The following is a 24,164-nucleotide window of genomic DNA, read 5'->3' on the forward strand; positions in this document are numbered from 1 at the left end:
GATCGTGGAGTAAATACTGAAGCCATGCGAGATATCCTGCAGCGTATGTATCTTTTAACATTTATTTCTAAAACGTTAAAGCAGTTACTACACTTTTACGAGAAGCCCATTTTTAGAAGCCTGATCGTACGCAGCGGTGGATCAGGTCTCTGGTGATAGCGCAGGAATGGAGCAAGGAACATGGTGGATATCAAAACGCTCAGATTACACATCATGAAGTGTGACATGCGATGGGTCCCCAACTGAGACGAAAGACTTCAATGACTTCGGAATGGTTGGTCTATATACATTCTACGCATGCTTGCCGCGCATGAACACAATAAGATGTCGGTAAACTTCTATGCAAAGTTAGACGGCGAACTTATAGGTCTAAGCCGGGAATCCATCGACAGTAAAGCGGATGCTCTTCATATTAAGTGCCACTTTTAGCACTCCTACTATGGTTCTGGTTCGGAGTGCTTCTAGGGTAAAGCAGCAGGATGCCGTGTATTACGATTTTTAGGCTCTGTAGAGCTGCAAATTTCATTGAACACAAAACACTAAATACGATTTATTTTATTAACGGAACCATAGATTGAAAAATTGTTAAGCGTAAAAAAATGAAACCCAATTTTCCTTTAAAAATGGCACAAAGCTGCTTCGAATAGGATATACGGTGTGCCTGACGCCCCTTATACTACCTGGCTAATTCTACCGAATCTTTGTAGTGAAATTGTCACCCTGTTAAAAATATTGAATATAATCCAACTAGAATCATTCAATATTCATCAAACTCAATCTAACAAGATACTAGATGAGAAAACCAATGAAGAGAATCAACCTTCGATCATATTGGTATCCTATAAGAATATTGATATTCTAAAGGCTTTACAGGGTTTTCATGATGGTTTAGGAAGAATATTTGGATTCATCCACATGTTTTTGAATTTTTATTCGTTTCAGGATTTATTTTCACTATTCAGATATTTTTAAAACGTCCCCACATTGGCATCGCTTCAACATTTTTCAAACAACTGATTGCAAAATATGTGTGAAGCAGTAAATGAATCGTGTGACGAATTTAACCAAAAAACAAAACAACTTTTGGGAGTCCCAGATCAAAAATAACACCTCTGGTTGTCAATACAGGTTATCTTCTTCAATAAGTCTCATCGTTTATGTTACTAATTGCATAATTAAATAATCACGAATCAGCTTTGGACCTGCAAGTGCAAGTGCTGTTGGGTGACTAAACGGGGCTTTCGCTGATAACGGGGGCTTGCCTTCGCACTTGAAACAGAAACGAACGAACTCACAGCAACATGGCAATCAACTTGCTAATTAAATGCCGTCTCGTTCTGCGCCGTCTCGTGCTTGAGTGTTTTAGTTACAAATATAGCAAATGTTTATATTTACACCTTATGTCGTTTTCTATTATTAATGAAGGCATTCTGCTGTGAAATGATTATGCTGTGATATATAAGAATGAATCAACTTTTCTTTGATTTCTCTTACAAACAAAATAAGGAAGGAATTTATGAACAAACCCCCTCACAGCTCTCTGATAAGGCTGGCAGAAAGTACACCGAATGTAAAACTTTGATAAGAGGTCGCATTTTTTGTATTATTTTTCCCCCTGTTTGTGCAACCGAACGAACAGCACTGATAGTGCGTAATCGCTCTGTACACATCGTGCAGAAAAAAGCCACAAAACTCCATGCTTCCCATGTTTGTAATACATTTTATTTTTCATTTTAAAGCAGCAGTTTAGTTTATAAACAAAACGGTAAATATAGGAAGTATATGAGCAACACTTTTTAAACATATAGTAACAAGCCATTGAAGTTTTTGTGTGAAGGGGGGGAATTAGACCTCTTTGGAGCGCGAAAACGTTCGCTAAAATTGCTAGAGAGTGTAATACTACCATAACCTACAACAAGTCACACTAACACATTATTGTACCGAGCAGCATGAGCAAAGAGCACTATCTGGTTGGATGAATAGACCTTCTTTTTTTTGCGATCCGAGCAAGCGGCGCCCATTGCACACACGAGTCCCCCGCTCCTGTCTGTCAGTCTATAGGAGTTTTCTTTGGGAGGGGATTTTGATGGCAGTAGGCCCTACGCCACAGTTCTTGCCAGCTAGTACGCCGTCTCGACCACCACATCGAACACCTTTATATCGCCCTGTATGTAGATTGCCTCCACCAGGCGCGGATTGTCCCGGAAGATAAACTCCGCAATCAGCTTGCCGTTGAGCGAAACCTGATAGCTAACGTCCGTGCAGGCGATCTGCAGATGGAACGGTTTCCCGGGCGCAAAGTCCGTCACATTTTCCGACCGCTCCTCGCGCTCCCACTTCCCGTTCGTCCACGAATTCCGGCAGATGACGTGTCGGCCGCCAACGCTGCCGAAGCGCGGATTCAGATGGAACAGTATGCTCGGATGGGGCCACACGTACGCACTGCTCTGCAGGTTCACGTAGAACGAGTGGGGCAGCAGCTTCACCCGCCCGTACAGATGCAGCTTGCGGCCGTTGGTGAACGGTTCCTGCAGTACGCCCGTGTACGGCATCGGCTTCCCGTCCGCTTCCGGCAGGTGCAGCGGCCTCGCCACACCTAGCTGGGCAGTTGCCAACGCTTCCGGTGACAGTTGGCGGATAATTTCGAGCTCGAGCTGCGGATAGCACTCCATGTAGCACTGGTCAACGGCCACATCGCGCACATCGCCCTTCACCTCCAGTGTGCAAATCTTCCGATAAGGCAGCCGGTGCTGGAACGCGTTGAAGTGCCGCCCATTGACGCAGATCAGAAACTCCTTGTCCGTGACGAGCACCTGGACGGCAAAGCGTTGGCCGCGGTGCAAATTGAACGACAGCGGGGACGCCACCTCCTCCCGGCCCCAGCAGCCCTTCACGCGGCAGTTGCGCACGATGTAGTTCTGGGGCAGCCGTGGGTTGAAGTGCAGCGCGACGTCACCATTTTTCAGCAGCAAATTGATGGAGAACCGCTCACAGGTCAGCTGGATCGTGCCGCTAATGACGAAGCACAGCCCGGGCGACACTTCCGTAATGTTTTCGACCGTGTGGACCACCTCGGTGGAGGAGCTTTTGTCCAGGCTGATCGAACCGGGCGATGACGCTTCCTGGTAGGCAAAGTCGCAACTGTCGATCGATTCCGTCGACATTTCGGACGGCGGTGATGGTGTTAGAGAACGGTGGACGTTTGTTTTTGGCGATGCAGCACTGTTGTCGTGCGGCGGATAGTAGCGCTTCAGAAGGGCCTCAAACTGGCGCTGGTTGCGTGTCGAGGCCAGCAGCGATTTGCATTCCGTCCACGAACTGGCGCGACAATCGAGCAGAGCGCCACCGTAAGCTAGCAAGTCGTCGCCAATACTAAGCGCCAGAAAGGCAAGTACGGCCATTCGAGAGCTATATCAGCTTGTCCATCACGAATCCAACCTCTGTGTGTGTGTGTGGTGCTGCAGGAGAAAGGGAAGAGATGAAACGGATAGTGTGTAGTAGTCGTTGTTCCAATTACGGCGCAGTAAAAATACACACCAACGTTACGCTCTACACTTTACAAGAACAACCACGAACGGCTATATGTGTGTGTATGTTACACGGGGGTGAGTAATCGGAATCTCGTTACCACACAACTATCTCCTTATATTGCTGCTCCGGACGGCACTGTACGGCTGTGTTGTGAATGAAAACTGGCAATTGGGCGAGGAGAGAGCAAAGAAAAGAACCCCTTGTGATGGTGTTGTTGTTTACATCAGTCTCGGGCTGACAGCTGACAGTTTTATGGGCAGTCGGGGCCGAAGTGTTAGCCTATCTGCGCTCAAAGCCCGCTTTCGTTCGTAGTTTGCCATAATTTTACCATTTTTATAGCAATTTAAAAGATCATTGGATTTCAACTGGTAATATTCTAATTCAACGAAATTTTAATAATTTCTCGAATCGTTAAATGATATGATTAAGGCCGGGCTACATTGATCGTACTCTCTGGTGTAATTTTGATTTTTACTAGCGCATCTGGCGGCGGCTGACCGAAGCATTTTGCCAAACAATTTGGAGCCGCTTCAGAAAATACGTTATTTTTCCATTTTTTTACTAAAAACGGAGGAGAAAAGTTTTGTAAAACGTAGATACACATGTTTTGCACGCATTGCATCCATTTTTGCAATGGAAAACGATGGAAAAACTACTTAATTTTGAGATCCGGCATGACCATTCCCTCGATGACCAAAAATAGCTTCCACCAGTCGCCGCCAGATGCGCTAGTGAAAATCAAAATTACGCTTGCGAGTACGATCAATGTAGCCCGGCCTTTACATTTTCCTAAGGCCTGGGACTATGAACATCTTACCATTGAATACATGTTGCCGCAATTATGGATTTTTCTATTTATTTCAAAAACGCATTCGCTCACGAAAGCATTTTCAAATTAAATTCAAATTATTCTATTATCCATTTTAGTATGCAGACATGTATGAAAATGTTCCTGCAAAAAATAAATATTAAACAACTTTGTTTGTTGCTACAAAAATGTTCTCACAGCATAAGTTTAACAGTTCGTTCATACGATTTGGCAACAAATGTTCCCGAAATATTTTCATAGACACGGGTCTAAGTCGCTTAAGCGAGCGAAATAAATAAAAAAAATAAATTAGCTCTTTGATGTGTTTTATTGAGCACAGATTAGACATGTTGACAGCTTTTATTAATTATTTCTTTTTCTAAAACTTGAGGATGTGTGTACTATACATGAAACAGATTATATCGGGCAAGATGCTTTGTTAGTAAATGAGTTAGTAATTAATATATTTCTTCCATTACGATATAACGTCAATCAAGTAAACGAAAACTTCACGCATTTCTGTACAAATAGTCAGACCTAACTTCTGACCTAACTTCTCTCCATGCAGATATAAAAAAAGTGTAAAAAACCCAAAATCTATTCAAGTGTAGAAAAAACAAGAAATACTAAAAACAGGGACTTTGTTGAAAACGAGCATTCAATTGCGGATACATTGCTTTTTTTTGTTGGCTAATTTGAAACAAGCGTCCGTAACTAACACAAATTCTGTACTCATAATTCGCGTGAATGGATGCGTGTAAAATTTATTCATCTATAAAAGCACACATATTATTCCCCACATATAAACCCTGGGAATAGTTGAAGAAGAGTTGGGAGTGGAAAAAAGAATCAGAATACAAGAAACAGCATTACCGTATAATTGTCATGATTTCAAACAAAATATGACGACAACAAGAGAGAAAAAACAATGGTAGACGTTAGAGATGAAATGATAAATAGTATAGGTAAACAATTCTGACGGTTCGGTCAACTCACTTGTGCCTAATAATTTCCCCTGTCCCTTAAACAGATTAATCAGTAATTTGAACTCACTCTGCTAAGTCTAATCTCTTATCCTACATAAAAGAATGATACAAGGCAAATACACAAATCAGCACCCCTTTCTCTCCATCTCTCTTTGTACCTCTTTCATACTGTACGGTTCTAAAAACAAATATTAATACCCAGAGTTCGAAAACACCGGTTTGTAAAATGAATAAAATTCGAAAAGCTTGAGCAGTTCAAATAGCAAAAGCGACAAACTCAAACTCATGTGGGCCTCGATTACTGCTTAGCCTTCAGCTGGTTTGCCCGCGCAATCGCTTCCTCCCTGGTGATCTTGTGCAGCTTGATCGTCCTGCCACCGATGTTCATCTCCACCGGTACCTTTTTCATGGCTTCCGTTGGTTTTGGAAGGTTCTTCACATTCACAATATTGTTGGTAGTGGTGGTTGCGGAGACGGTTGTCGCCGTTGGCAACGAGTTCAGTACGGTGCTAGCACGAACGGGCTGCTTACCGGTACCGCTCGCTGGCTCCTTCTTGCTCATCTGTCGAATCATCGATGGGTTCAACGTTTTACGGCCCAGTGCTGGCCGTTTGCTGGGTGCTGACTCTTCTGCCTCTTCGTTATCGTTTTCCTCCGCTGGACGCTTTTTACCCACAGCAGCAGCCTCGCTTGGTGCTGACGACTTCGCAGCATACGTGCGTTTAATCATCCACGATTGCGATTCGGACGATTTCGATGGCGCCGGCGGTGGTGGCTTGGTTGCAATTTTGGAATTTTCCTGCCCAACCACTACCGGTTTCGTCCGCTCTCTGGAGATTCCTATGGCAGTGGCACTGCGCTTCAGCTCGCGCTTACCATCTGCAGCGGGTTTTTGCTCCGCCTTTGCCGGTAGAACCGTACGTTTGGTGGAGGGAGCAGCCATTTTGGAAGCTTCCTGTTCCTTTGCCTCAACCGGTCGCACCTTCGGCGGTCTTCCGGGGCCTCGCTTTTGTGGTACTGCGGGTGCTTCCGCCGCTGGCTGGTCCGTAGCCGTATTTTTAACGCTCTCAGGTTGAGCAGGTTGTTTATCCACCGTTTCCATCTTGACCGTTACCCCTTTGGGTAGGCTTTTCAGCACATCCGAAAGCTTCTGGTTGGCCATCCGCTTTTCCACCGCCTCCTGGTTACGCTTGAAGAACTCCTCCATGCGCTGCTGGCGTGAGGCTTTTCCGTCCTCCTGGGGCTGCTGTACGGCAGTCGTGGGTGCTTTTTTCTCTTCTGTCGATGAGTTTTTCGAATCGGTGGTGGTGTTGGTGGAGGTAGGCTTTACTTTGGTTACGCCTTTCGTCACGGCTGTTTTGGTGCCCGTTGCGGAAGTGGCTTTTGGTGGTCTGCCAACCGATTTTGCCGATTTTTCGGGCGGGCTTTGTGGTCGCACCTCAATTTCCGTGACATCAAACTCATCGAAACCACTAAGGGGATCCGGAACCAGGGTCGATTCATCTAGTAAAAATAAAAAATCAAATTGATGGCAATACTCCAGCAGGAGAGCGCACATCTGCTTACCTTCATCCAGAAACAGGCCTTCGTGGAAAATTTCCTCCTCCTCCACATTCCGGTAATCCATCACGAAATTGTTCGGCTCGGCCCCATTCGCGTCCTGCCGCTGCTCACTGTCCTTCGCTGGCCCGCTCTTTTCATCCGGCAGCTCGTACGCCAGCTCGTTCGCATGGTGCTGCAGGCAGTGGTTGGCCAGCTTCTGCTCGCTCGTGTACATCAGATCGCAATAGTCGCACGCGTACTGCTGCTGGTCCGCGTGTGACCGAATGTGCTCGGTAACCGCTTCCACGCTGTCAAACGGTTCCAGACACAGCGGACACGTCAGGCTCTCCATCGCGTGCTTCGCCGAATGGTACACCAGATCGCCGAGACTGTTGAACAGCTCGCCACAGTCCGAACACTTGTACTCGCTCTGGCCGGTCGCATTGTGGCGGCGCAGGTGCCGCGACAGATGATGGCTCAGCAGGAACGATTTGTTGCACAGCCGGCACGGGTACGGCCGATCGCCCGCGTGCGTTGCCAGATGGCGCGAAAGTTTGCCCGCGGTAAGGAAGCTCTGCTCGCAGTACTCGCACTGGAACGGCAGCTTCCCCAGGTGCACTATCTCGTGCCGCTCGAGGCCCTGCTTGTAGGCGAAGCTTTTCGGGCAGTGGGCGCAATGGTACGGGCGACTCTTTTCGTGGTTTTCGATGTGCTTTTGCAGATCTTCCACGGTTAGGAAGGAGCGCTCGCACAGCTTGCACAAGTGCTTCGGTTCGTCCTGGTGCTTGGCCTGATGGCGCACTAGCAGCGAGGAGCGCGAGAAGGACGCCCGACAGATGACGCACACGTACGGCCGCTCGCCAGTGTGTGTGGCGATGTGTTTGGCCAGATCGTACTTGGAGAAGAACCGCTTGTCGCAATGATCGCACTGATGCTTGCGCTCCCGCTTGTGCGACAGCTGGTGGATGTCGAGCAGCTGCTTGAGCGGATACGTTCGCGGACACTCGCTGCAGGGGAACACGGTACCGCCACCGTCCGCTTTGGTTGACGGTTCCGGCGCGTAGGTCACCACCATCTCTACCGTTCCGTCGCCGGTAGAAACGAACTCTTCAGCAACCTTCGGCACCGTCGACTGGACCAGATTGTTCAGTATAACCGGCTCGTTCGATGCACCGCCCTGTTCCGGCTGTGTTACCTCTTTCTTCACATTGATTAGCTGCTGTCCCAGTTGGAGCGGTTTGTTGGACTCGGCAGTGGCAGTAGTAGTAGTGGTTTTGGTGGTGGTGGCGGTGGTGCTGCTGCTGCGTACCAAATCCGATCCCTGCCGCTTCACGATCGGCGTTGAGGTCATGAGAGGTGCGGCGGAGGACGTGTTCGCTTCCTCGCCACCTGCCGTACGGTTGGCATTGTTTAACTTTTGCCCCTGCTTAAAGTTTTTCAAATCCGCCGGGCTTAGCTTGATAATGTTGGTGGCTTTTGGTTTATCGTCGGTTTTCGTTGGCGGTTGCTTTAAATTTGACTGCAAAGAAACGTGAAATTTAAAAATTTAAATTACTATAGCATAACCGTTTATGGCAGTTTATGGCACGGGGTACAGTTGCATGCCATAAAGCATAACGTCAAACCGGGGCCCCCACCGACAGCTTGGGCCTTTTGATGAGGGTTATGTGAGAAACAATTGTTTTGTTTTGTTTTGCGCTTTTTCTTCTTTTACAAAACTTATTTGCTCTTTTCCTACAAAGGGCACATTTGAAACGAGCGTTCCCTGTTGCACACTTACCAGTAAATTCGCTAGCCCCTTCGGCAGCGATAGCTGGTTCGGCCAAACTCCAGTCGAAAGATACGCTTTGAGCTGCGAGTTTGCGTCGTTGCACATCTGCTTAAACTGGTAGCTGTAGTTCATGAGCAGGCGGCAATCAGCACATATTAATCCGGGCATTCCATCCTCTCGGTATACCTGCAAATCGAAGAAAAAGAACCATGACAAACGCATTCGTCCTTACAGGCGGATCGAATCCCCGCTGAAAACAGGCGCAAACGATACGCACACCAGCTGTCGCTACCGAACGCTTTCCACAGAAACGAACCATAAAGGGTGCAGCGAATGCAAAACACGCCATCTTGCTTTTTAGCTTGCTACATTTTCCCGGTCAAGCCGAACAGAAATTTCACTTTGGTTTTGTGCGTTTTCCCCGAAACCTTCTGGTTTTCGGTCTCGTACTACACACTGCACCATCCCCAGCCGGGGTTTAACCCAACACATACGTACCTCTATACCCACGCAGGACATTATCTGCAGCGGCAGCGGGGTTGATATATTTTGATCCTGTGCCGCGTATATGGAAGTGAGCGGCACATTCTGAGCCAGGCAAAACCGACACGTCTGGCTTTTCTTCAGTTTGTCGGTGCGCACTTTTTCCCGCACAATATCCATCCTGAAATCGCGTTATTGAGGGCCGACTAGTTCTTTTTTTTTGTTCGGTTTAATTTTCACCACACCAAATAGCAGCCAGGAGCAGCAGCGTCTTCGCGTATCGACAGCACAACAGTGATTATGGGAAGGTGCGTCGCACACTCGATGTACCCGTGATGCAGATTTGGATCGGCAGTGTTGTACTAAAACACATTCGAACATGGATTGGGTGCAAAATTTAGAACAACTGCTTTTTGGTTTTGTTCAATAGATTTTCTATGTTCTACATTTGTTTTGAGAATATAATTTATTCAAAAAAAATGTGATTGACTTGTTATGATCAAGTCAACGGATTTGTATGCTCAGATTTAATAAATTAATTACAGCATTAGAGGGGTTGGCAATTTCTCCCGTGACTGTGGGAGACTTCTAATTTATTCGCAGTCCCATGACGGTGGTGGCGTGATTTGCGTTCATTTTGCTCTGCTTTTTTATAATTTTTATTAACTTTAAAAGGTTACAATTGGGATCACTGCGTTGCTGATCTTTCTCCTACGTAATTATTAACAAGACTGACGATCGTCTCTCTTTCTGTCAGATTATCGCTTGCCGCGCTTTTCGTTTTCGGTCTCTTTCTTTTTGAAGTCTCTTTTTTATGAATTTCACTATTTCCAGTGAATTTATCACAAATTGTCGTGTAATTTTGCATGTAGCTGGTGGTTTTTGCTAGATATGAATCTGACTGTAGATTAAAAATCATTCAAAACGGGTTAAAATTGTAAAGTTCGATTAAAAAGGATTTTTTTGCATTTGATAATTGATGTTGATGTCAGTTTGCTAAAAGAACTGTCAAATTTTGAAAACATCGTATCTCCGAATCCGGCAGTATCGTTCTTGCGAGTGTGCGTTTTCTAAAAATGTATGGATTTTTGACGCCCGCTGATGTAAGCTTGAAAACACATGCGTCAAAACTGAAACAATTTTTATTTTTTCGCACGCACACCCGAATGTCAGCAGGAGCGATTACCACTACCTAAAAGGTACCGCGTGTCACGGGGACTATCTAAAGTTGTATAATTTTCTGCAACATTAGTCTAAATAAAATTGAAATTAATTAACCAAGACATCTTTTTTTTAAATGTCATCTGCACAAAGCTATATTATTACTTCACTTGCAGCCTGAATGCAGTAGTAAATATCAATTTCCGAAGCTTTTTCTTTTTCCTTGTTTATATTTAATGAAACATAAAAAAAATTTAATTGCTGTGGGATTTTTTTATGTTTCTGCAAACCGGTTGTATCATATGCTTGTTGATATAAAATGTTTACGAAAATCATACACCCAACTAAAAAGTATGCCGAAAGAAATTCTTAGGCCGCAAATACACGACGCGCGTTTCCGCGCCCGCGGAAACGCGTATAACAATCCAGCCATAGAAATGAAATGTCATTCGAACGCGCTACCGCGGAAACGCAGAGATGCTCAGCTGGATATCTCTGCGGAACTGTTATACGCGTTTGAACGCGCCCGCGGAAACGCGCGTCGTGTATTTGCGGCCTTAGACTATCAAAATCGATGATCGATTAAAATGATCGATGGACATCTAGCGCCATCTGTTGAGCAATCGGTAACCAGAGGCTGGGCGAGAGCAAAACTGCACTTTAGTTCGAATTTAAACCTGTGTGCTAAAATGTAGGTCCAAAATGTTGTTTGGACCAATCATCAATTTCAAAACATCTTTCTCAGGGGTGGCGCACCAGATACGTAAACTAAACCGTACAATATTTCAACAACCTTTGGATATTCTTTAGAAACTCTATAATGGTTAATTACAAAGATATTTATGCTGTAATGATAAATTATATTCACCCGCATTGATAATGTTTGAACTAATTACTGAAACACAAAACATTAGCAGAAATGTTTGCCATGCCTGACATAAACAAATGCAAGAAAAACGTGCTCGCAGCGCGGTTCGAGTCTTGAGTTGATTTATTTTGGTGCCTTTGCTAGTGCTTCAGCATGGAATTCACGGACCAGGTCGATCCGGCCAGCTATTTCGACAGCTACGAGGATCTTAAGGTATTGTTGGGCGATTTGTAGTTACAATTTAATGTTGAACCAGTACGCGGTCCGTCCTTCCAGGTCCACGAGCTTATGCTTACGGATCAACCGCGGCAGGAAGCTTACCAGAAAGCGATCCTCGGCAACCGGGCCCTGTTCGAGGGCAAAACCGTGCTCGATGTTGGCGCCGGGACAGGAATCCTGTCCATCTTCTGCGCACAGGCGGGTGCGAGCAAGGTGTACGCGGTCGAAGCCTCCAACCTGGCCCGGCTCGCCCGGGCTGTGGTGGAAGAGAACCAACTGCAGGCTGTGATAGAAGTGAGCGAGTGCAAGGTGGAAGATTTCCAGCTGCCCGAGGGCGAACGGGTCGACATCATCGTGTCCGAGTGGATGGGTTTCTTCCTGCTGCACGAGGGCATGCTCGATTCGGTGATGTACGCGCGTGACAAGTTCCTCAAACCGAACGGGCTCATGTTTCCCGACACGGCCACCCTGTACGTGGCACCGTGCAGTGTACCGTCGCGGTTCGATCGGTGGGAAAGTCTGTCCGGCGTGAGCATGCGGTGCTTTGGCCGTGCGCTGCGCGAACAGAACTCGGGCAATCCGGAAGTGTTAACCGTCGCGCCGGAGCATCTGCTTTACGACGGGCACATTATAGCGTGGTTCGACCTGATGGAGGTAACGACGGAAGAGCTGAACAGTATCGAGGTGAAGGATGTGATTGTGGCGTCACGGTCCGGGAAGCTGCAGGGATTCTGCATCTGGTTCGAGTGTACCTTTCCGGGCGATGGTGCGGAGGAGCAGTTGCAGCTTTCCACCAGTCCATCCGCGTCGGAAACACACTGGAAGCAGACCGTGATCCCGCTGCCGGAAGATGCCTGCGAGGAGCTGGAAGAGCGAGATCCGGTCGCCTTCAGTCTGACGATGACACGCAACAAGGAGACGAATCGAAGGTAATGGTCACCGTCGTTTGCACCGAAAGGGGAGAAACGTTGCAATAATCTGATTCTTTCTCACAGGTACGATCTGCAGCTAACGCTGCTGGACGCAGAGAAAGAGGAACATCATCTGCCGTGCGAGTGTCACATGACGAAGTGTATTTTAATGAAGACCCACCTCGAGAAGATGCAGGTGGAAGAGGAGCAGCATTGATCCGGCACCGCGGAGGCAATAAATATGGGGTTGCCCCGCACCCGCTATTAATCCGTACTTTGTGTGTTTGAACTAAACCAATGATTGAAGTCCAACCGAAGCAAAAGCTGCGAAAGTGGTGCACTGCTCGGTCCCGCCTTTAGTCCAATAAGGAGCTTCAGCAACGAATCGACGTGGTTCATGAATCTTTAAGAGAAAATGGGGTGAATATTAAAAAAGCGCCTTTTTTACTCTCTTTCCCTTTGTCCACTTACCCCTGCTCGTACGTAAGAAACTCGTTCCGTTCCACCTTCGTCATCGGGTCCTTGCAGAGCAGACAGAACGTGCAGAACCGATCGACGATCGACAGAATGCTGTCCAGTATCGTTAGGACCGGATTTTCCTGCACCTGTATCACGCCCGCCATCGTCGTGGTGCCGGCGGTGGTGGTCGCATTGAGCGACGACCCCGACAATGGTTCGCCACTGTTCGCTCCAGTCAGCAGAAAGCACAGACTGAGCACGTTCGCCTGAAAGATCGTGTGCGCACGCTGGATGCGCTCGAAATCGTGCGCCTGGCGAGCTGTGTTCGCGATCGCTGACATCAAAATAGCAAACTGACTCTCCAGCACGTCCACCTGCAGGTAGTACTGCAGATTGTTGATCAGAAACATGAGCTTGTTGCGCAGCTGCACCACCTCCGAGTTGTGCTTCATGCGCCGCTCCCGCTGGTACGACCAGATCTGCAGCAGATCGTGCTGGATCTTCTTAATGCGCAGCAGAAAGCGAAACATTTCATTGTACCGCTCGAGAATGCGGGGCGAGAAGAGCAGATGCAGCGGCCACTTCACCTTGTACTTGAGCATGATGTGCCCGACGGCGCTTTTCGTTTCGTAGCAGAACGAACTCTCCTCACCACTGCCGGGACTGCCACACGGCAGCTCGAACGAGAACTGCTCGATGTCCTCGCCCAGATTGATGCTGTTGGCGGCAAGCTTCAGCGCACGGTTCAGATCGCGCGTCGTGCCATCATTGATTTCCTTCCCGATCAGCAACTTCAGGGATTGCGTTTGCGTTAAAAACTCAGAAAACAGCTCACCCCGCCCGAGCAGGAAGAAGTCTTTCATCAGCCGTAACTGCCGCTCCAGGTCCGCCTTTTCGATCACGATCGTGGACATGTGCTTCGTGACCTGCTCCTTTATTTCGTCCACCAGATGCTCGAACTTGGTCACGTTGAGATTCTCCTCGCTTTGCAGCTGGTGAAACTTGCGGAACAGTTGCTGCTCGTGGTCACCCCACAGGTTGTCTTTGCCGGCCGCCGCTGCCAGGGCCGCTCCTTTTCTGCTCCCTTTGGACGCCGCCCGGTCAGCGATCTGCTGCCGTGGATCGAAGTGACACATCAGCACGGTCTGGCCGACGAACAGCACCTTTTCCGCCCAGCTGGCAGGGAAGTAGTAGGGCAACATTTCGCGCCGTATCTCGTACCGCCACAGCTCCGTGTTGATGCTCGCACTGTCCGACGTGTTGACGGAGGTGTGGCCGGCCGGCGGGTTAACGATCGCAGCACCGCCCGCTGCGATGCAAGCTTTCGCGCTGCTTTCCACCTGCTGTATGAAAAACTCCCCATAGTGATCGACAAACTTGCCGTGCATCAGCCAACCGTACAGTTGTTTGAGAAAGATGACGTAAACTGATTTTTGGATGCTAAAAATGTAAAAAGAAACACGCACCTTTAAAGCCGTACGGAGGTAGAAGCATTGAGAATAAACTCACGTTTTCACTGCCTGATAGTTGGCATCATTCCCGTGCAGACAGTGCTGCTGCAGGTAGGGAAGCAATGCACAGCCGTGAATCCTTTGCGTCACCACCCCACTGATCAGCTGTAGCAGAAACCCAAACAACGATCGATACTGGCTCACTTGGTGGAAGATAAACATGAGCGACAGGTTCGGGCGCTTCAGATACTTTGCCTCCAGCTCTACCACCAGATCCCGGTACGGTTTCACCACCAGCTCCAGCCCATCGACGAACGCCTGCAGATAGAGTCCCTGGGGCAGCGGCTCTTCCGTCGGTTTCTGTTGCTTCGGTTTCAGCAACCCGGCATTCAGCGTGCCGTACTGTTGAACAAACTTTTTGATCTCCTTGTACTGGTTGGCAATCCGGATCAGCTCCTCGAGGATGTGGATTTCCCCGGGGTGCAGAAAGGTGGACGCCACCTCCGGAATCTAGGAGATCGCGCCCCCGGGCGTGGAAGAAGGAACGTTTCCAGTGAGAAAACTACACCCGGGTGCAAACGTTTACTACTTACGGTAAAGTTTTCGATCGGTAGTTCCGCATTCGAGGAGAAAAGTGTGAACAAAATGTCGTGAATCATTTTCAGGTGTTCGCTGTTGCTTTTCCGCTAAACCGGAACGGCCGGGCGCGCTTGGCATCGAAAGCAAAACATAAACAATTGCGTTTTTTTTTGGTGCCGCATCGAGCTGTCACTGGTGACGTTTTGCGGGTTTGACGTTTCCAACCAGACCGGCGAACGAATTTCGGTGTGAATTTTGGGGCGTTTGTGGAAAATTAGAGAAAAAATGTTTCTCGTAGTGTTTTATGCGTAAAAAACGTGTTTAAAATTTATTTGTGTCATGTGTGAATAAAGGAAAGCAAGAAACTACGTGTAGTGGTTGAAATGAAATGAAGTGAAGCTTGCGATTTGTTGGATGCTGTGGCGTCTACTAAAAGGTAAACAACTTTCTTTACTATTTTTTACGTGTTTTTCGTTCTGCCAGCTAATTAACCAGTTTTATGCCCTTTTTGTAGGGCTGCTACTGCTTGGACAGATTTAAGGTGAGTGCAGTACAGATTATAGCATATTTAATTGGTGGCATTATTTAGAACATCCTTCTTCCAAATCATTGCCAACGTCGTCCGGTCCAGTTGATCGTTGAACTTTATGGCCACTTAGATGTGGGTAGTCGATTATCCTCATTGAATGTTATCACTATATCATAATGAAAACTTTTTACTTAATTCCTGTATGATTTAGGTTGATTATATGCTTCACAACAAAGAAGAGGCTCTCCACAGCTTTGATCATCAATGACTCCTCTGTTTAAATGATCAAAGGGTCATAATGAACCTTACTGGATGTAGCCAACATTCTAGCACAAAGATATTTCTGAGCATCTTCATCTTGAACAACAGCATAGACAGTTTTTTTTCGGATTTTAAAAGGATCCGTGTCTCAGATGCGTAAAGAAATTCAAGTGTTATATGCAAGATAGCGTAGGATTCGCTTCTTTCGAGCGACGATGTAACCAAACACGAGACTACTTGAAAAGTTGCCCAGGAGCTTCCAGTTTAATTATTCTATAAAAAGAAAGAATATGTACATTTCAGGATTGCAATTGGATAGAGGATTCGAAAATCTTTTTCAAAAAGCTTACCATATCCGATGGCAAATTGCAATAACTTATATACTTAAAAACTACTTCCGTATTTATTCTTGTGATATTCAGCAATACGAACGCAACAGATAATACGATAAACTTGTCAATTAATACTTTCTTGCATTTGCAAAACACATCAAAAACACTAATTGGCGGACGTGTGCACGACACTGTTTCGACATGTAAATAGCTATCAAATGGTTTGCGTATTTCTTATTGTTGTTAACCACTAGTGTTCTCCACGTACTCTCAATCTTTCAATGAAACCGTATTTTTCCGTTCCATCTGCATGGAAATTCCTTATCCAATCCAAGCCTCACTGCATGAACGTGATCTGCGGTGCCGATCTTGGCTCACGAATCGTCCGCACCGTCATCAGGTTGTCGTTGTAGTACTCTAGCAGACAATTTTTCTGCCGGCAGGTGCATATCGCCTCGTCCACACCGTAGCTCCCATGGATGATCGAGAGTCGCTGCGTACTGTCGGCCATGGGTGTGTTGCCCATGTGCAGCTTCCGCTTGTGGCAGATGTAGCAGCCCAGATTCGGCCCATTGTGCGCCAAGAAGCTGACGGATGGAATCTGCTGATCGCTGGTACTGTGCTGATGGGATGTTTGTAGCATCGGCACGGTAGCATCGGACAGCATACGCCTCAGCGACGGTCGGCTTAGGTTGGTTTGGGATTGATCCGGCGTGCACAGGAGATCCGGTATGGCTGGAAAAGAGGATAATTTTGTAAAAATTTGAAGAGATGAACACGTTTTTAAATCATTTTCTTACTCAAACTCGTAATTGCGTCGTTCGAACCGAACCGATCCATCCGCTTTTGGTCGTCCTCGCCGAGTAACCAGTAGGTTCGCATTTCACCCTTCCCTTTCACCTTAATGATGCCCCGCTCCTCACACTTATAACCCCCGAGCTTCTTTAACAACCCGTACGTAATTGAAGAGATGTGGATTTTCAGCGCCTCCCCATTACTTTCCATCCGGGAGGCTGTATTAACCGTATCCCCGAACAGACAGTACCGGGGCATCTTCAGCCCCACAACACCGGCCACACACTGGCCCGAATGTATGCCAATGCGCATCTGAATAAACTCCCCCGGCCGGTGCCGTATCTCCAGGTTCGAGATGGAATTCAACAGATGTAAGGCCAGCGAAGCGATCTCTCCCGCATGTCGATCACCGTTCCGGAGCGGCAGTCCCGACACGACCATGTACGCGTCACCGATCGTTTCCACCTTGTACACGTCGTAGCTGGAGATGATAAAGTCGCAGCAGGTGTAGAGATCGTTCAGCATTTCCACCACTTCGAAGGGTGTGCTTTGGGCGCACAGTTCCGTGAAGCCAACCAGATCGCTGAAGAAAATCGTCACACAGTCGAAACATTCCGCCTCGACTCGTTCACCGCGTTTGAGCGACTCAGCCACACTCCTAGAAAGGGGAAAGTAAGCGAGAACGTAAGCTTTAGAAGGAGATGAAATCATCAACAACTCACTTCGGCAGCATCCTTAGCAGCAGTGATTCCGTCTTCTTTTTCTCCTCCGACAGCTGATTGGTGCGCTCCTGTACGATCCCCTCCAGGTTGTAGGCATACTTTTCCATGATCGCGAGCATGTTATCAAATATGTTTGGTTTGCTGCAGCGAAACGAAGCGTAAAGGGTGTTGGTGAATGGTCATTTTCTGCCCCCGCTGATCACTTACAGTCCGGCTTGCATCGGTTTCAACTTCACCCGTACCAATCGTATGTCTGGTCGATCTTCTGGATCCTCCTCCCAGCACGAGTGGAGCAGCTGTATGACGTACTCTGGGGCGTCAATGCCTCGCAGCGATGGGCGGAAAATCCCATACTCTTCCGGTGACATAACGCGAGCTACAATATCTGGGAAAAAGGGAAATCATGTGATCAGAAGTTGGGAGAAACCGATGTTAGACGTGTTGGATGTACCTTGCCAGCTCATATTAAGATCACCCCATGGGCCTTTCCGTCCAATGATCTCGTACAGCACAATACCGAACGAGTACACGTCGCCCTTCTGCGTACCCTTCGGTGGACAGTTAGGATCGCGCAGTAATTCCGGCGCTTTCCACAGACTGCGGCGCAGCTCTTTTTCAAACCTGAAAAAGGGTTTAATCACATTAGATGCTCCAGTGGGACAACAGATTTTGCCAAAAGTGCCTTACTTGCTTGGTTCCTCCTGGCAGGATTTAAACTCATGCAGCCCAAAGTCCGCTATCTGAGCGACCCAGCGGGAATCTATCAAAATTTTACTCGATCGCAAATTCCCGTGCGATCCTACATCGCTATCGTGCAGGTAGATCAGTCCCTTGACGATATCGCTCACCAGCGAGGAGACGAACATGTGATCTAGCTTGAGATCTTCGTTCGAAAGCACATCGACGAGGCTGCCGCGGGCACAGTATGACGTCAGGATGCTTACCGTACCGTGGTCGATCGATGCACCGACGAACGTGATCAAATTCTCGTGGCGTATTTCTCGCATCTGCTTTAGTTCTTTGCGAATGTTACGCGTAACATCGACGGTTCGCTTGTGGAGATACTTGATAGCGACGATATTGCCACGATAGAGACCTGGGAATTAGTTTTGTTGGTAACAAATTGTTCATAAAGGATAGAGGGTAGTCAAGAAATTCATACCAATCGTCGTGTAGGCCCGTTTATTAACGTCTCCCGCACTGTTGACCATAATGCTTTGTTGACATACCTGAGGAAAGGTTATTCATTTAGGTTTATTAATATCACAAAAGACTAGGAATAGCTAAAACTGATTCAGACTCACGAAGTTAAATAAATCTTCAAAATTAATCTTTGAATCTGAATCTCATGTTTCGAGACATATGAATTTTCAAGGCTTCAAATCTCAACCAAAGCCTGTTTTTTGCCCCCAGACTCTTAGTTTTCTTATCATTTAATTGTAATTCGTGATTTAAATGTAAATTAAGCCTCTTTTTGTGTCCTGGAACGATTCCTGACTGCTAAGTCATGGGTAACCAATGATTTTCGTGTGATCAGTCGACCCAAGATCACATCTTCTTCTATTTGGCATAACGTCCTACGCGGACATGCCGGCTTATAAGGCTTTCCAGACTTAATTCATTACCACGCAGCCGGATATTCAATCCTTGCGGTCCATTCTAAGCTTGAACCCATGACGGGCATGTTATGGAGTCGTTCGAGTTGACGACTGTACCACGGGACCGCCCCAAGATCACATCACCACGTGTGATAGACAATGCAAACTTTCATACTTTGGATATTCATGAATCTTTTGAGACTGTTGATAAATCCTTAGCGATTCAAAAATGTTAAGATTCATAACTTTTTAGAGATTCATGAATCTTTAGAAGTTTTCGATTCTAAATTCAAATCACTTATCATCAAAGATTCATATGTATGATCTTTCCAAAAGATCCATAAAGCACTACACTACACAAGACGGATCTTGATTTGAGCCCTTTTTACCTTTTTTTCTCGATCAATCCTCGAAAGGATTGATTTTTAATTCCATGTACTTAATTCTACTCACAAGATTCTTTCGTAGCTCGTTGTTGTAAAGTGCGTCGGGTGATGTTATCAGTATCACATCCTTCATGTCCACCTTCCAGAGCAGACAGGCCAACGTCTGCTCGTAGCGATAATGTCTACACAAAGAGGACAAAAAAGCAGCACCAAATAACGATCATTAGCCGCAGTTTGATGCCACAGTCCATAATGATGTCCCAGTCAGCACCACTACTCACTTGAACAGGATGATGGTAAATATCGCCATGAAGAGAATCACGACCAGCGCACCGGTAATGTACCGCCAATCCTTCGCCTTCGGGCGACACTTTTCATTGTAGAAGCCACAGACGGGTTCTGCCAGCGGTGGCCGCCCCTTCAGCCACATGATCGGGCGGTTCGGGTTGAGGTAGCGAAACTCGGGCAGCGTCGTACCGGTACCGGTGGCATTCCGTGCGCCGTACGCAAACAGTGCCACCGGTTGCATCGACATGTGCAGCGAATTGTTCACTTTGTCGTCCTTCTGTAACGCGATGACCGAAAAGTTGCCCTCGGCGTCCCCGTTCGCATCGATGTACACCTAAATCGAAGTGGGGGGGGAGGAAAGAAAAGTTCGTTTTTTAGAATACCACTCATTGCTTGCAGCATACACTCCTCCTCACATCGAATCCCTGGATCGAGTGGTACGAGCGGTTGAATATATGGCGCATAATTAATCTTCCATCCGAGACGTCACCACCGTCCCGGAGCACCTCCGTCGCGGCCCGGGCGTAGATGATGAGTGCATCGTACAGGTACGCACCGTAGATGGGAACCTTAAAGACGGACGGACAAATCTGTTAGCCCCAGAGACGGCCAGACGTCATCGGCACCATCGATCAATGACGGTGGGATGATCCGTCTTCCAACCCCCCCATACCTGAATCTCATCAAATATGTGCCGATTGTAGGGCAACGGCACACGGAACGGATCCTTGCGCGAGTACAGCTTGAACTGGTGGCAAAGTTTGCGATACTTTGGGTTCATCGGAAAGAGGGGCGATATGCGCAGCACCGACTGGAACGCTTCCTGCAGCCGCTCCTGGTCCTTGTAGTTGTAGCGCTTGCGGTTCTGCTGATGTTTGTCTTTCGAGTTGCCGATGTACTTTTGGTAGAAATCGGAATACTCTGTACGGGTGAAATAGCGTTTTAGGTGTGTTGCGGTGCGTTCTAATTTCGCTCCCAGCATACATTACCTTGATAGATATTGCGCTTCATGTTTGGGTCGTAGATTTCGTCATCGATTGATATCACGATGTAGTCGCCCGTGCTGAGCAGCTTTCGGTTCTGCAGGCAGCGCACAAAGTCCACCATTTCGATATGATCGCCCACGAACACGTACACTGTTTGGGAAGGGAAGTAGTGTTTGAACGGGGTGATTATGTTTTATGAGCGATGGCAAGGAATATATGTGGGTTTTCATACCCCGTGTGTTGCGGTAAGTGTTGTCCACTATCTCCTGCAGCTCATAGATTTTGGACGGGATGTAGTCCGAATAGATGCGGAAGTGGTTCACGGTGAGATTGTTTAATTCCGCTTGTAGCTGCAGGAAGAAGGATATGATAGTATTTTAAAAGCAAAAAATGTATTTATGTTTTGTTGGATATGTTTGAAATTTGTTTGCTGGAGTGGTGTTATTTCAGATGTAAACAATTTCTCAAAAAAAAATCCTTCGTAAATTCTTCAGAGACTGTAATACGGTTTTTTGTTTGTTTTTAGTAGTTTCAAAAGATTCAATTCAAGGCTTAAACTCTTTTTTTATTCCTCATTTGTATACTTTTCCCAAAATCATCCTGTTTTTAAATGTCAAAATACATTCACCAATTTCGCAAAATTTAATGATTGAAATCCTTATTTTTGTGTACTTCTATTTACTTTATACGTATTATAGTATGTCCAAGTTAAAAAAATGTCCAAGACGACTGCAATTTCAAATTTATGCAAGTTGTCTACAAAACAGAAGACGTTGCGAACACATCGAGGAAATGATTCTACAATATGTGCGAAACTGCCAAGAAATCGTGAGATTACCCCAAAAACTTACGAGAAACAAACAAAAAACCCTACAAATCTTTGTAGCATCTTTTCAAGGATTTTTTTAATTTGTCAATGTCGTTAAAAAACTTTCAAAAATCAATATTTTGTTCAAAATAATTAAAAATACCTTGAGAAATAGCGGAAATGGCACTTGTGAAACGCTGTATTTTGTAATTAGAGCTTTTATTAATATATGAAGTAACTATTGGTAACTTAAGTAATTCTTCCTGACTTTCATATATTTTCATAACATTGCATTGGCTGATACAACGAACAACATCTTTATAATTGTTATGAAATCGTATCTTTCTTCTACGCCGTCAATTGACGTATAAGGCATCATGCACTTGGTCTCATGTCGTATTAATTTCATGCCCCATGTGATTCGACAACTAGAAAGTCAACAGTTCACTCTAGACCCTGCACTGATTCGCAGAAAAAGTACGCGACAAATTGCAAGGAAATGCTTCATCCCCCCATTGGCAAATGCATTCTACTTCCTGGAAAAGAATCCTTTTTCACAATTCTCGCTGTTATCGCCCAACGTTCGCCACAATATTGTTACCTCAATTGCATGCGCGATCTCCATACTCCAGGCGGGATGTTTGCTGGCGACAATGCTGAAGCAGTGCCAATTATTAGCCAGCAGCAGGGCGGCGACACTCTTCGATACCTTCGTCGCCGGCGGTAGCGTGCGGGCGAAGCTGCTGTACACCGTTTTGTCCGACACGGCAATGTCGGCACATTTCTGCCATTGTGCAAACAAAACGAGGGCGTGTAGATATGTTTAATTTGTAACATTTTCTAGCGGAAGAGAATGGAAATTGTCACACTCACATACGATATCATCGGCAGGTTCCAGGCGGACGCGACCAGTGCCTCCGAGGTGCAGGTTTCATCCGGTCCAATAAATACAACTATTCCATTGTCGCGCATTTCGGTCATTTTCCTGCACGAAAGTTGTGTGTGTGTGTGGGAAGCATGAGGCTTGTGTGTGTGTGTACATATTTAGTGCAGTTGTAGTAGGCATACTTACTTAATCGGGAACGCTTTGAGCGACTTTTGGGCACCGATGTCGACTGCACGGAGGCGTAGCTTTTTGCCGGGCAGTAGCGTCGAATCGTTGTTTATGGTTTCTATCGCTAGGAGCAGTGCTCCCAGGACGACCTATGAAAAAAGAAGACACACACACACACGTACGGTTCGATCAAATATTAATCTATTTGCAATTGCTTAATATCTCCATCAGGTGCCCAATCGAGCTGAAGCGAACATACGTGCCGGAAGGAGATTTTGTGGGCTTACAAACGTGGGAGCTTTCAACTCCCATTACCCTCCATGGCGTTAAGCTGATTTGGGCTTGTTTTATGTTTTAATTCCTGATTGGAAACGATTCTGGGAAATGTACAGTTTAGAGTGACCTACATCCGTGTTTTTTTGAAACTAGGAAAACGTTATTTATTGTGATTGGTCTTAGAATTGTACTTCAGACATCGTCAGTATGTAGAAAGTATGAATAATTGTTATCAATTTACTTAGAATGACATCAGAGGCAGTTAAACTGTCCAACATGCCAGAGTGAAGTATTATTTAATTGCACAGAAAATTCAATTCGACGACTCTCCTGTCCAGCGACCAACAACACGCCCAGCACTGTAGATTCCCGTTCATAAAATGTAACCGCATGTAAAACAAACCTATCCCACTAGCCAATATTCCCTCAGCTTGTGTGTGATGAGGTTGATAAATCACAATTATCCTGCAACCTTGCATGACTAGCACCCATTTCCCACAAACCAACCCCTTTACGATCGTTGCCAATGTCTCAAGGGAACATACCGTTGCACTACCTTGCAATCGTAAAGCACTACCACGGCCATCATCACATCATCCTCATTGCCGTCTTCAAGAGACCACACAGACGTGTGGCCGTTACGGATTAGGGCCCATCAAGACATCTACGCAACCTTGACCGCGTGTGTGAGCCAGGTGTGCCGCCGTTACGTACCTTGGAGTGCACGTAGCCGGCCAGGAAGCCCACGTACAGCTCGTCTCCGGTTCGGTTGCGCGTCCCGGTCGTCAGCAGGGAGGACACATTCGCTCGTAGGAAGCTGTCGACACTGCTGCTGCTGGTGCTGCTACGGGGACAGTCACATGACATCCGTGCAATGGCGGACGCCAACGCGTGCAGTTCGACCGGCGCGGAGGAAAGCCCTAACACTAGTGCAGCTAGCAACAGATGAAACCGATCTGCCATCATCATCATCATCATCCTCATCGTGAGTTGGGGGGGGGGGGGGGGTGCCGGGTCCACGGGCGCAGTGTTGCTTCTTTTGCTCGCGCTCCGGGTGCTAATTCTGGGAAAAAAGGATCCAAGAACGTCGTGGACTCGATTAGTGCTGCCCGGTGTGGCTTCTGTTCTGTTCAATTAAGCTGTGTGTTTGCTGTTTGGAAACTCATGTTTTCTGGTTTGGGCGTGGGAAATTTAGCTCTAATGAAAAGAAATTAGCTGTTGTGAAAGTTTGTTTGAAGGACAAGGTTAAATTTAATTACACTTTTTGAAATAGAGGAAATAAAACTTTTTATGTGGCGCGAATCGTAGGTTCACATATTTTGAAACATTTATGACTCAACGAAGCACAGACATAATAAAA

At 46.6% G+C, this 24,164-nt stretch overlaps 5 protein-coding genes across 5 annotated transcripts; 1 reads left to right on the forward strand and 4 right to left on the reverse strand.

Moving 5' to 3' along the window:
* Positions 1–1,700: 1,700 nt before the first annotated feature.
* On the reverse strand, positions 1,701–3,768 carry LOC120955758 (galectin-6-like). The gene is made up of 2 exons (XM_040376882.2): positions 3,538–3,768; positions 1,701–3,458 (listed from the first exon to the last, which is right to left on the reverse strand). Exon 2 carries the CDS (start codon positions 3,399–3,401, stop codon positions 2,121–2,123), a length of 1,281 nt encoding a protein of 426 aa, XP_040232816.2. The 5' UTR covers positions 3,402–3,458; positions 3,538–3,768; the 3' UTR covers positions 1,701–2,120.
* A 1,295-nt stretch (positions 3,769–5,063) lies between these two features.
* Positions 5,064–9,450, reverse strand: LOC120958045 (zinc finger and BTB domain-containing protein 17-like). The gene is made up of 4 exons (XM_040380587.2): positions 9,137–9,450; positions 8,648–8,824; positions 6,892–8,386; positions 5,064–6,828 (listed from the first exon to the last, which is right to left on the reverse strand). The coding sequence occupies exons 1-4, from the start codon at positions 9,299–9,301 to the stop codon at positions 5,624–5,626; spliced, it is 3,042 nt and encodes a 1,013-aa protein (XP_040236521.2). The 5' UTR covers positions 9,302–9,450; the 3' UTR covers positions 5,064–5,623.
* Positions 9,451–11,179: 1,729 nt separating this feature from the next.
* LOC120957759 (protein arginine N-methyltransferase 6) lies at positions 11,180–12,554 on the forward strand. The gene is made up of 3 exons (XM_040380111.2): positions 11,180–11,363; positions 11,427–12,298; positions 12,365–12,554. The coding sequence occupies exons 1-3, from the start codon at positions 11,304–11,306 to the stop codon at positions 12,495–12,497; spliced, it is 1,065 nt and encodes a 354-aa protein (XP_040236045.2). The 5' UTR covers positions 11,180–11,303; the 3' UTR covers positions 12,498–12,554.
* Positions 12,415–14,936, reverse strand: LOC120957757 (gamma-tubulin complex component 4 homolog). Its single transcript, XM_040380110.2, has 4 exons — positions 14,784–14,936; positions 14,249–14,700; positions 12,752–14,179; positions 12,415–12,683 (listed from the first exon to the last, which is right to left on the reverse strand). Exons 1-4 carry the CDS (start codon positions 14,847–14,849, stop codon positions 12,545–12,547), a joined length of 2,085 nt encoding a protein of 694 aa, XP_040236044.2. The 5' UTR covers positions 14,850–14,936; the 3' UTR covers positions 12,415–12,544.
* A 1,075-nt stretch (positions 14,937–16,011) lies between these two features.
* Positions 16,012–23,913, reverse strand: LOC120959163 (guanylate cyclase 32E). The gene is made up of 17 exons (XM_040382352.2): positions 23,519–23,913; positions 22,547–22,677; positions 22,348–22,459; positions 22,076–22,258; positions 20,899–21,016; positions 20,670–20,816; positions 20,354–20,601; positions 20,097–20,249; positions 19,674–20,014; positions 19,460–19,574; positions 18,571–18,637; positions 18,096–18,504; positions 17,860–18,029; positions 17,616–17,793; positions 17,409–17,549; positions 16,692–17,344; positions 16,012–16,626 (listed from the first exon to the last, which is right to left on the reverse strand). The coding sequence occupies exons 1-17, from the start codon at positions 23,786–23,788 to the stop codon at positions 16,229–16,231; spliced, it is 3,834 nt and encodes a 1,277-aa protein (XP_040238286.2). The 5' UTR covers positions 23,789–23,913; the 3' UTR covers positions 16,012–16,228.
* Positions 23,914–24,164: the final 251 nt, after the last annotated feature.

This window comes from Anopheles coluzzii, chromosome 3 (genome assembly GCF_943734685.1).
Source record: "Anopheles coluzzii chromosome 3, AcolN3, whole genome shotgun sequence".
NCBI classification, from domain to species: domain Eukaryota; kingdom Metazoa; phylum Arthropoda; class Insecta; order Diptera; family Culicidae; genus Anopheles; species Anopheles coluzzii.